Source organism: Athene cunicularia (assembly GCF_003259725.1).
Source record: "Athene cunicularia isolate RWA chromosome 2 unlocalized genomic scaffold, athCun1 chr2_part1, whole genome shotgun sequence".
Taxonomy (NCBI): Eukaryota; Metazoa; Chordata; class Aves; order Strigiformes; family Strigidae; genus Athene; species Athene cunicularia.
The window spans coordinates 5,918,849-5,931,262 of NW_020799095.1; the positions used below are offsets into that span (position 1 = coordinate 5,918,849).

At 45.8% G+C, this 12,414-nt stretch overlaps 1 protein-coding gene across 2 annotated transcripts in view; it reads right to left on the bottom strand.

Annotated features, from left to right (window-relative positions):
• Positions 1-3,332: 3,332 nt before the first annotated feature.
• Positions 3,333-12,414, bottom strand: part of TMEM108 (transmembrane protein 108) — a 162,997-nt gene continuing 153,915 nt past the window's right edge. For both annotated transcript variants that reach the window (XM_026842400.1, XM_026842401.1), the window contains 2 exons: positions 5,108-5,262; positions 3,333-3,674 (listed from right to left, as the gene is read on the bottom strand). In XM_026842400.1, coding sequence (XP_026698201.1) covers positions 3,552-3,674; positions 5,108-5,262 — 278 coding nt within the window. In that variant the 3' untranslated portion in view covers positions 3,333-3,551. The remainder of the gene's footprint in view (positions 3,675-5,107; positions 5,263-12,414) is intronic.

The window sequence follows — 12,414 nt, forward strand, 5'->3', positions numbered from 1 at the left end:
TGCTGCTGCTGCTGCAAATGTGGCAGATGAAAAGCACAATGGTGTTTACAGGGACAGCGGAACGGGGATTCAGTGCAACGTACGTGTTTAAAATACCAGCGGTGTTTTCTACGCTGACACTCAGATGATTTCCTACCCTTATACTCACAGGTATCTAGACATATGTTACAAACGCCTTGGCTGCTAATGCCCACACTTTGTCCAGAGTCTCCTGCAGCAAGACATTACCTAAAGGTAGCACAACCCAAACCTTTGAGGAGCCAGCAGGGCCACAGCTGAGCTGAGCCAAGCCAGCCTTGCGGTGTCGCAGCACCTCGAATACTCCCTCGGCCCTGCTGCAGCTTCTGGATTTCTCTGCGCTTTGGCTTCACCACCCGACCAAGGCACGTTGCCCCAAACCCAGCAGATTTTAACTAGGGACAAGCACCCTCATGTCTACCCCTGCACAGTCAGTTTAACGTCACGTTATCAACTGCCCTTGGTCTGTTCAACAAGGCCCCCTTTCACTTTGCATAATGGGGCAACAAGGTGAGGCATCTGTGAACTGAAAGGGCAAAACAATCCCTGAAACTTATTGCAAGGGATGGGGGAGTTTGCTGCTGCTCTTCTTTTTATGTCAGTGCTCTTTAGTGACTAGTAATCAGGTGGGTAGTTTATAGGTACGTAAGTAGGATGTGTTTATGGTGCAGTGGGATCCTTCACTAGGTATAGCTTTTTCTACCTACACACAGGGATGCTTCACAGCCAGAATGCCAGACTTGTTCCAGTGTAGGATTACCGTGTGTGCATCTTTGTAGGCATGCCTGTAATGTGCTGATGTTGGGCATTGCCTTAATGCGGTGTAGGTTAGTACAGGGGCGGCGGTGAGTCTTTGGTGAGATGGAATATAATCAGATACCCCTGTCTTCCACAGGTGCCTAGTCCTGACTCAACGGGTTGGTGGCTGGAATTTGTTTCACTTGTCTTTTAACTTTGAGAACTGCGAGACTGCCTACAGTCAGGTCACCATTTCCCAGTCGTGTGAAGGCTAGGAATAGCACAGCATCTCACAGCTTTGCAAATATTTTTGACTAGCTTCTAGGCATTCTGCATTTAGATTACCAAGCAAACTGTGCTGGCTAAATGGGAGGAATCCTCCAGTATTTCTTACACAACATTTTCAGTGTATTTGATCTGTGTCAAATAAAAAACAAACAAACAACAAACTGCCTTGCAAAAGCAATACAGCACACAGAAAACAAATGTAAATATATGGACATTTTGTAAAGAACTGAATTTAGCTCTCCATCACTTCATGCTCTCTTTCCTCCTCCCTGTTGAAATAAAAGCTGAAGGTCCTCATGGGATTGCTTTTGTTCTTGGCAAGACCTTCAGGAAGTTTTTCCTCTCTAGTCAACCAGTGATTTCTAGGAAGCTGTTTCATATTTGATCATGAGGATCACAAATATCATATTGCATAGTGTTTATCCCACAGTGAAAAGATGTATTCCCAAAGTGCCAATCCATGTCCATACACAGACACATCTTCCTGTCTGCCCCAGTCCCCTCGTAGAGAAGTGGTGCGTTACTCTGTGATGCTGTGCAGAAAATCAAATATCTAGGAGAGCCCCTATAACATAAAATTTTCCAGTTTCAGGAAGCCTGTGGCCCACTTTCAGATTTGTGCCTCGGCACAGTAGAAGTGCATGTTTGGGACAGGGAGAGAGGAGGGGTGACAATGCCTCTGTGGCCCCCTGGTCCCAGGGGGAGCCACATCTTGGTCTGATTCCAGCCATCATTTAGTAAAGTTGTCAGAATGCTCTGACTAACCGCAGCCACCAGGACACTGCCAGCAGGTGGGAACAGCTGGACCAGATGTGCTGCTGCTATAATTCCCTTTTCTGGTACCAGCCATGGTTCACCTTGAACAAGGCATATGGTTAATGATGCTAAGCTAACCCCATCCTGTTCAAACTTCCCTTTCATGCAACCAAGCAATAAACCTGAGCAGCAAATGTCACGGAGCAGCCAGCTGAAGAAGGGGGTAAACTCCCTGCTGCCTCACAGTCTGCTCCTGATGAAGTGAGGAGTAAAGGTAGAAATAATGTACAAGGACTGACGGACAGAGGTGGGGAGAGGACAGCCGGCACCTCAAAAGATGGAGGCCATTTCACTTGCCAGATGATACAAAAAAGGCAATCTGAGAAGCAAAACTAAAAATTGTACAAGTGCTGGGTTACTCAAAGAGAGAGCAGCGATTTAGGCAAAGTCATTCCATGTTCCATGTTAGCCTCCTTGTAACAACCTGTTTTCGATCCATCATTTAAGCTTTGTTCACCCCTGCTAGTTCCCTAACATTATTACAGCCTGCAATCTGGAGCTCATCTGGGTAGGACTGAAATGCCATTTTGCTCTGAAACACTGTGTTTTCATTCCTATGGGGGGAAGGAAAGTCTCAGAGAGGAGAGGGGGGTACGAGGAAACTTGATACAATGGCACTAACAGTCTAAGCACACAAGATAAATAGAATAGTGGGGAAGTGGCAATGTTGTCAAAGCCACAGCATGCGGTGGGAGTCCCTAGTCACCAGATTTCAAGATTTCTGATAAATTCAAAGGTTTCTTTTCCTTTGAAGGGGACATGTTACGTGCCTTCTTTTGAGGCTGTTTGCTCTGCAGGAAAAAATTCAGGACTCACTGGACTGAAACGGAACAGTCAGTCCAAGGTGTAGTGTGGTTAGGACATTTATGCAGGGAAAAAAGTCACTCTTGTCCCTGCTTCTGTAACTGTAACTTGGCTCTCCTGTGTAAGTCTGAAGAAGGTAACATAAAAAAGTCGTGGGGCAACATTACTACCCCAATGGGTTTGCTCATGTCTTGAGTGGCCCTGGATCCTACGGGTTCATCAGGTTTGTTTATCATCCCACTGTAGCCCAGGTCCCCAGCTCTCCTCCTGCCCAGCCAGAAGATGTTGGCTGTTTTCTACTGAAAGGGGGACTCTGAAGGACTCATCCCAGCCAGTGCTTAGGCAGCACTGGAGTCACACAAAGGATACAAGGCTGCAACATGCCGTATGGACTCCTCTGACAAATGAGCTGGTCCTGTCTGGTTTGTATTCTAGATTGGCAGCCTAAAGGAAAGGAGTGACTGAAGTCATTTTATAGTAGGAGAAGGGGCAGTCACTGAGCAGGAATGCCCACAGCCAGGCTGAGTGATGTCATGTGGGATGCAGGATGCTGTATCCAACACATGCTGCCTGCACCAGAACCAGCCTTACCCAATATTCTTCCAGACCAAGTATATTTAGCAGCAGACTGTAAATCACAGTGAAGAAAACAGCCCATCTGACAGGTGTTTTGCTTAGAAATACCTTTATTTTATAAAGCCACAGTTTGTTCTGTAAAGTTTTACCACACTTATAAAAAAGGGGCTGACAATTCTGAGGGAGAAAAGAAAAGCTGAAAACATTTCTTGTAATTCAGGGTTACACAAAGGTTATATTTATAATATATATATTTATTTATAATTTGGAGACAGTAGAGATGAAACTGCAATATGCGGGCAGCTGTGGGGTCATATTTCAGACACTTGCTCATGTCCTACAAATAGTGTTTCTTGACAGAATGGGTTCACGAGGACCATCCCACTATCACGGTAGTCGCCGTTGGCAGGGGAGCGCGGCTCAGAGAGGTGGTCCTAGGAGAAAGACAGAGAAGCACAATGAGCCCTTTACACTCCTCACCCTCCACGAGCACACAGGGCACTCTGGTGACCTATGCAAATGCATGTGAGGAATGGACCACTATTTTTATCACTTCTCCCAATCCTCCAAAAGTGCCTGAATTTTGGGGGCTCCAGCTCTTGGAGAGCTAAGTTTGCTGAGCCCATTTTACCCTTCTTCAGGCAGTAGGAGCTGTGAGAGAAGAGCTCCTCTGATAGTCAGGCTGATTCTTTCTCAGTCTGGGGACCCAGAAGTCAGATGCACCAACTTCAGGTCCCTTAACAGAATTTGAGCTTTTACAATTCCTTTTTTTTTTTTTTTTACACTTTCACAACACACTGGAAGTTTCCTGTCTATCAGCTGGGCTTGACTCCTCAAAGATGCATTTTCAGCTTCTTTTTAAGGTCATAAACCCACACATATGGTTCCAAACTACCTGAGCATGCTGCAGTTCAGTCATGTTCTGATCAGTTTCAGTGACCCAGATGACAGCTTTTGGAGACCAGCTAATATGTGAATAGGTCTAGCATCTGATTTTTGGTAAGTCTAGACCATGTCCTGCCTTAGCTTGAGCAACATGATTGCCAGCAAAGTGGGGTTAATGAAGTGACTGTGAGTGCTTGTCTAATCACATCTCAGAGGTTCCTTTCTAAATACTTTTGTTTTTAATGAGTTAGTCAGCTAGCTGATCTGAAAATCACTTTACCATAAACCCAAACTCTCCACTGTTTCTAGGTTTTAAATACATTTGAACTAAACTAAATTATTCTTCTTTATCTCTGAGGCCAGGGAATACATTTCTAACAGTAGGTTCACCTGCCCATATATGAATAATCCCACTGAACGAGTCAGATGCCTTAAGGCTAATGAGTATACACCACCACCACACACTCTCATATACTGATGGTTTGATTGCTTATATACTAGGAACACTCATCCCCTGAACTGGTATTTGAGACGCTATAAGCAGCTCCTGAGACATAAATGCACAAAATTTATTTGCATTATTAACTCTTACTACCTGCCTTATCTGATACTGTGCAGGACATGCACAATAGACAGATTAGAAGTACTGTCAGTAATAAGCCAGCACAAAGAGCCCTCCTAAGCAGTCATGGTATGGCTAAACATTGGCTGTAGGCTCAAAAAGAAGAGAAACCCGGGAACAAATTCACCTAGAGGTGGTTAACTCCTGTTAACACATAGCAGTGGTGGGGATAAGATAGCAATCCAGTTTTGGTGACATATTTATCCCATTTTATACAGGTGTAGGGGTGACTCCTTCTCAAAAAGCTGTTTCCCTGAATATGTATAGAAATTTCAAGGCTTTATTCATATGACTTCCTCCCCCTTCTCCCAGCACAGCTCCGGGTACAGTTTTCAGACCCTAGTTCTGCAAGTGAGGTACCTCTGAAGTCTCCAGGGACTGGATCTCTCTCGGTAACTCTACAGCATGCCTGTTGAAGTAGTCCATGGTAATAGCATTATTCCAATAGCTCAGGTTGTTTTCTGGGTTAGATGTCTTTTTCTTCCTCCTCATGCAGCAGACTGTCAGCAGAACTGCTGTCAATAGAAACATGTCAAAAATTTGGTTATTTCCTTTCAGTGAGGACTCATCAGTACTATGGATTTGTTTTTTATGTTACTTCAAGCGAAGGCTGGTGTCCTTCATTCATACAATTCACTTTCAGTCAGATCTAGCTCTCTCCTAACAAACCCCACACAATTAAGTCAGAATCTGGGTCAAGCAGTTGAGGCTTTGGGCTTGGCAGAATATGCAGATTTACTTTCTTTTTGATGTGAGTTTATAATCTTCAAGATGTAGCTATCTAGATAATGAAAAGCTTTGGTGTTGTAATTGATGGTATTTTAATACCTAAGCAGGGATTTATAGATCCTCTAGGACAGAGGGCACTCCCCAGGGAACTGCTAAGGATGCCTCTGCACAGATCTTTTCTGCTTCTAGCACATTCAGACACTGCAATGATGAGCACATTTGCAATTGGGCAGTGAGAGACACCTGTCCTAAGCTCAAATACCAAATTCATAAATGCATGTAGCTGTATGTCTTCAATACCAAAAGCTTCTGCCCTGAAGTGCCACTGATCCCTGCCTCTGTCACCTTACATTCGTAACTTGGATTTTGGGTACTTGTGACCCTGCTCCAAAATATCAGTGACCAGCAAGGGAAACAGATGGGCTCCGGAGAGGGGTGAGACAGTGGTGAGGTGGCAAGGAGATCACCTCCAGCACCTGTCTCATGTAGCTTATGCTTCCAGGGTAGCATTGACCTCAGAGACGGGGTTTTCCTGCCTGTCTTCGTCAGCTGTATCAGGATGTGGGATCTACTGATAAATGTAATCCGTTCCCCACACTTGCCCTGGACATTGGTGGTGTTTGAGCCTGGCCTCTTTTCTTCTCTGTGAAGCACACTTAAGCTTCTGCAATCTGAAACATTTGAGTTTAAAGTAGAGCAGTTAGGCAAGATGGAGTGACCTGCAAGTGAGGCATGTTGATACAATTGTCTGTCTGGTCTCAAGGCCACAGGCACCCCCCTGACTGCAGAGATGCCAGGACAACGTCGCTGCAGCAGGAAGGCCAAACACAAAGCTGGTTGAGTGTTATTTTCTGGAATTGCTTTCAGTTTAGTCATGTCTGTTGCTATTCAGATGGGTAATCTTGGCAATTTTACGACAGCCAGGCAAACCCACTGTAATGAAATTACTGCTCCCACCGGTCCTTGCTCAGGCAGAAGTTGAGGCATGTACGAAGGTTTGTTCAGAGGAGTAATGCATAAGCTCTGCATGCTTATTTTACACCTGTGGAATTAATTGAGAAGTTGTGCTTGTCGTCTACCTGATTTATGCAGACAGACAGGTAGCTGGACATGTGCTTACTTTGATTTGTACCTGTGAAATAGGGAATGCCCTACTATAAATTCACTCCATTATTTCTAAACCCCTCATGGTAGAAAACAAGAGTGAAAATATTCATGAAGCAGAATAATAAATTATTCTCAGCTACAGCCAAAATTATTTATTAGAATTATAGCCCAGAGGAAAGACAAGACTGTGGAGAGGTCAGAGCTCCTTTGTATGTTTTGACAAACACTGCAGCTACCCATATGCCATGGGTCTAATTTCTTATCCCATCTACTCACATCAAATGTTAATACAAAAGTACAAGGCTAGATCTCGCTTTAAAACAAAAGCATAAGCTACCAAGAAAAAAAAATAAAAAATCAATGGGTTTGAGTTCAGGTAGTTTATGTCTCATTCAAAGGGAAAGGTGAGCTTATGATATAAATCTTCCAAAACTAATGGAAAAATCTCCCGCACTGTTCCTGTCTGTTTCAGAAAAGCAGGTCATCATCAAATTTACTATTATCTTTGACTCATATTGCTTCAGCCTTTCTATCCCCAACAACTTCATTTGCTGACAGCCTGGCAGCACGACTCCTGCTGCTGTGCCAGTCGGCAGGGACCCCACATAGGCCACCAGAGCTGCCTCCCTGCCCAGGGAAATGCTCATCCTTCTGAGGGGGGCAGCTTTGCTCCTTACCTTGCTGCTCCCCTCTCTGTGTCCCAGCCCAGCCTGCAGGCTCATGAAGATTAGAAAGTGAAGCAGAACCTACATTTAGTCCTCCCCACTGCTCTAAGAGCCAACAGACCTTGGAGCTTTTCCATACTCCTGCAACAAGTGCTCCCTAAGGCACAGAACGTTTCTGAAGGTGCCTGAGGATACGAGAGCCCTGGTAAAGCCAACTCTATTGCTGTGCAAATATTTGAAAGTCTGAGGTTTTACAGCTTATAAAATGTGGTGGCTGCTGACAGAGGAGTATCAGATTGGAGTTTTAGGGGCTGGAAAGCCAGTGAGTCGAGGAAATGGCCTTGCTGTGTGCAGGTATGGCTGCTATATAGCAATAATGCTCTCTCCCTTAATTACATTCTTGGCCTCTAACCTTAGTGCACACACAAACAAATGGATGCAAGACTGTGGAAAATGGGTTCCTGAGCTTCCTTGAATATGATAGATTTTAGCAGAAGGCTGTCTACCTAAGATGCACCAATCGAAAGTAGAGGAGACCTGATTTAAGAGGGAGAGAGATGACAACAGGACTGGAATCGGACTGTTCCCTCTTCATCTCATATTAACTACCCTTTTGGGGCATATTTTAGGGAAATTGATGTAGTTAACGTAGGACTGCTCACTTCCAGAACAATCCTAGGAACAGGGTACATCTTTATCAGATACCTATTTCCTCCCATGATTACAATTATATGTATTACAGAAAAAACTCTTCCCAGATAGACAGTTGCGATGGCCAGTGAGGACATATTAAGTGGATGAAATACACAGAGGGCAGAGATGGTTTGGAAGGGAGAAATGGCAATAATAACAACAACAGAGCTGAAGAGAGAAACAGTAGCTGCAATATGCTGCTTATCTTTCCTGGTATATTATATCATGTCCTCATAAGGACAAGAAAGTGCTGTTGTTCAGTGCTGCTATGTAACACCTCTGTTTCAGAGATGGGCAACCCTTTGGGAAGAAAAAGGGCTAACTTTCCTTGATTTTCAAGAGCTCACCTGGATGCTTTCTGGGAATCAGAAAAGCTAAACTGACTTTTCCTTTGCCTGCTCCATGTTAAAGTCAAGAGCGAATATCATGAGAAGGACACTTCAGCATTATCCCTGTGTCAGGCTGAAGCTCCCCGTGCAGAGGTTACAATACATATTAGGAAATACCAGGGTTCTCTGCAACTTTGTGGATACTGGAGGTTCAGGGAGTTCAGAAGCATTTCTAACCCGTATCTTTTGACCTGCTGCTAGTCTGGCAGGAGAAAAGTCAACCCACATGCTCAGGGGCTGAGGTGCTGAGGAGCTCTGGCAGTGATGCTGGCCTCCTTCTGGCCCTAAGGCAAATTACGTCTGCATTATCTGTCCCCCCACCCATGAAACAGGAAATGATACATCTCACAAATGAGAGAGACAAGACTCTCACAGATTTACAGGTTTTTAGGCTGGTGGGAGCATGTCCATCACCTACTCTCACTTGCACAACACCTGCACACCAAGAGACTTTCACCTGTTAGTTTAAGCATAAGCTGTATTTAAGGCATGGCATATCTCACAGAAAATACCCATCTTAATTCAGGACGTGGAGTAACCAGATATCCATCCCATTCCGACAAAGTTTGTTTCAATGCTTAATTTCCATTTTGGGAACAAGTCTACATTCTCCGTGTTGTCTAATACCTCCAGTTTTATCTGCCACTTCCTCGTTCGCCTTTTGACTTTTTTATAAAAGCTTCCACTAAGCTATCAGAAAAGTCCCCCATGTACGTGGGCTTCAGTCTCTCCTCGGATTGCATGATGACATGAGTGGAGTTATGTTGCATTTCTCAGCTCTTAAATCATTTGCATGGCTCTTTTCTAATCTTTCAATCTTTTTTTTTTTTTTTAAACCAGAAACCACCAGGATTACACACCATATTCAATACCAGCCTCATGAATGCAGTGCAGTGATACCGTACTAACTCCCTACGGTTTCCTGATAGTCTTCTGTCTTTTCTTTCAATTCAAATATTTTACTAATCTTATATCGCTGCAAACCACCTTCCTCCACTCTCCAGCTCCCACGTAAAACATGATGTTAACAGACCTGAAAATTGCAGGCACAAGTCAGGAGATATTCAGACCAAAGTCTGTTAATTTACTTCTCCCTAAGCCTGCGGATAATAATATAAACTAAGTTTCTACAGAACCCTTGGCTCAGTGACTAAAATAGTGTTTTTTCTATATTTTTTTTTCACTTTCCCTCTTTTACTGTGGCTCTCTATAGTAGTACAGCCTTAGTTGTAATACAGGTATCACGGTGGGTTTGGTTCTTGACCACAGCTGCTTACATCTGGAGACAGGAGATTCTTCTCCAGCTCAGTCTGAGCTCACACCTGGGGATTAGACTCAGGGCTTGGGATCTCTCTTGCTTCAAACCAGGAAGCAAACATTTGTAGGTTTTGTGATGGAGAAAGTGGGTGAGATAATTTTGGAATGCATCCCAGTGCATGAAATGTGAGCTAAGTGGGGTTAGGTCCAAGGCAATTCTTCATATATTCTTTGAGTTCTGCTGACGCCTGCGTTCGGAGGCTCAGCCTTCCTCTCGCATTTTCCTGTGTCAGCAGAACTGACTGAATGAATTGACTTCCGTGTATCTGATTTGCAAGTTTCTGTTCTTCCACGTTTTATCGTGTCATTCTGTAATTACAGAGACATAAGTATTGGGAGCCCAAGGACTGGGATGGTGGGTTCTAAAATGAATTCATATTGTGTCTTGTTCTGCATTGCAGAGACAGGCACCCACACATGTACAAATGCACGTGCACAAAAATGTTCAAGGCTGCCTGAAGGACACTGCAAAACAATTCAAACTGTAACATGCAGAAAATACTGATGTTGGCATTATATATAACTTTGCTTTTCTGGGAACGCAATGATATAGAGTCCTTCATTTTTGCAGCCCACAAATTGCGTTAGCAACATTACCCCCATTATTTATACCATGAAACGGAGGTACAAAAAGGTGAAATGATTTCCCCAGGTTCACGCAGCAGACATGGCTTGCACATTCCTATTTGAAGCATTACTTTTCTGGCTGGCATTTTAAGGGATTTCAGTGGGACTCAGAAACCTGTGCATCCATAAAGAAATATGTACTGTAAGGACGGGGAGGCTAAATCCCATCTCTTATTTCAGCAGATGAGCTCTTGAGGCCTATGTCTTCAGGCTGGTGCTATAGCCACTGAGCTGTGCCACCAGCACGTCTGGCGGGACTTGCCAGTCCTCAGTGGGGCTCAGATGCCAGGGCACAGCGATGCTGAACAAACCCTCTGCTGCTTCCTGCTCTTAGAGGCAAATCCCCATGGCAGGGACGGGCCAGCGAGGAGCCCCGGCAAGGTTCTTCGTCTACGAGAAGAAGTGTGGGATCCCATGCACTTCTTCCAGTGGGGACAAGGAGCCAAGGGGTCTTGCGGTCACTCTCTAGCGGGTGAATTCCCCTGCTATGGAAGTTAAAATGCCCTCAGGTTTTCATTTAACAGGTGCCTGTCAGTAAAAGGAGTGACAGTGAGCAGCACTTGAAGCCCTACTGTGCCATGCATCAGAGAGGGACAGACATGTCTCTGTAGCATCGTGGTATGTTTTCCCTTCTAAGGATTTTGGGCAGCACAAGCTGAGAAGAAGGCTTTTCCAGCCTCCTTGCCACCCCTCGTGCAGGGGATGGATTATGGGGAAAGGCACAAAGACTCCTGGCAGAGGAGAGATGTGCTGGCCGCTGTTGCAGCTCTGCAAGGGTTCTGGAAACAGCCCAGAGGTCAGCGAGTTGGCTCGGGGCACTCCTCATTAGCAAGAGGAGGGAATCGAGTTAATTAGATTCCTGCAGCTCTGCAGCCATGCACAGGCTCTGGTTGCCTCTCCTCATCCCCTCACACTTCTTTCTAGGTGTCCTGCTGACTTCCCTGCCTCGGGGCTGCCTCTCCCGCTGGTGCAGGGCCTTATCCTTTCTCACAGGTGTCTCAGCAGCAGCTCAGGGCTTGCTGTCCCTCTCGGCGGGTCTGGCCAGCAGCCTTGGAGGTGTCAGCCTAAGCAGAGGGCTGCCAGCCACAGCACCGGAGCAGCAATAACCTCCCGTGATGGGAGTCCTCTGTGACTTTCTCCATGGCTTGTTCCTTCCTAAGGCAGCACAGATATTTAAGAGCATGGGGCTGAGTCTCAACATGAGCTATCTCCACCTTTCAGCATCCCAAGGCAGGATCAGGACAGTGTTTTCTCAGTCCACCCCCTAACAGCTGTGACAGTCTCCCACCGAAAACATTTTCACCCCCTGAAGATGAAATGAAATCCAAATGCCTGTACTCTTCGACTGGCTCTTAGCATCAGCCCCCTCTAGACCAGAAGTGCTGAGCAAATGCCAGCGCGGGGCTTTCTGTCCTCAGCTGCAGGCGCCTGTGCCCGGGAGGTGGCGACAGTCCCCTTTGCACACCGCACACCCCACACCGCACACTCCGCACCCCACGCTGTATGTACACCGCACACCGCACTGTGCGCCCCATACCGCACACCCCACACCGCACACTGTATCACCGCTCATCCCACACCACACATCCCACCCTCTATCACCGCACACCTCATACCGCACACCCCACACTGCACACTGTATCACCACACATCCCACACCGCACATCCCACACTGTATCACCACACACCCCATACCGCACACCCCACACCGCACTGTGCACCTCATACCGCACATCCCACGCCACACACTGTATCACTGCACACCCCACACTGCACACCCCACACTGTTCACCACACACTGTGCGCCCCACACTGCACACTGTACACCGCACACTCCACACCACGCATTGTTCACCACCCCCCCACCCCCCACGGCACACTGTACATCACACACCGCACACCCCATACCCCTACTGCACACCATACACTGCACACCGTACAGTCATGTCTGAAAGTACACAGATGCCTGAGGATCAGGAAATAAAGTGTGCAGCACAGAGGGAAGGCACGACTCATACATGTGCATCTGGGTAAAAGTGCTTTAGGTTGTTGTATGTTCTTTTTCTTCTCCTATAGAAATAACCTATGCCTGTACAACAGGACTTATCACAGCATAGTTTAAACAGCATAACTTTTGGAT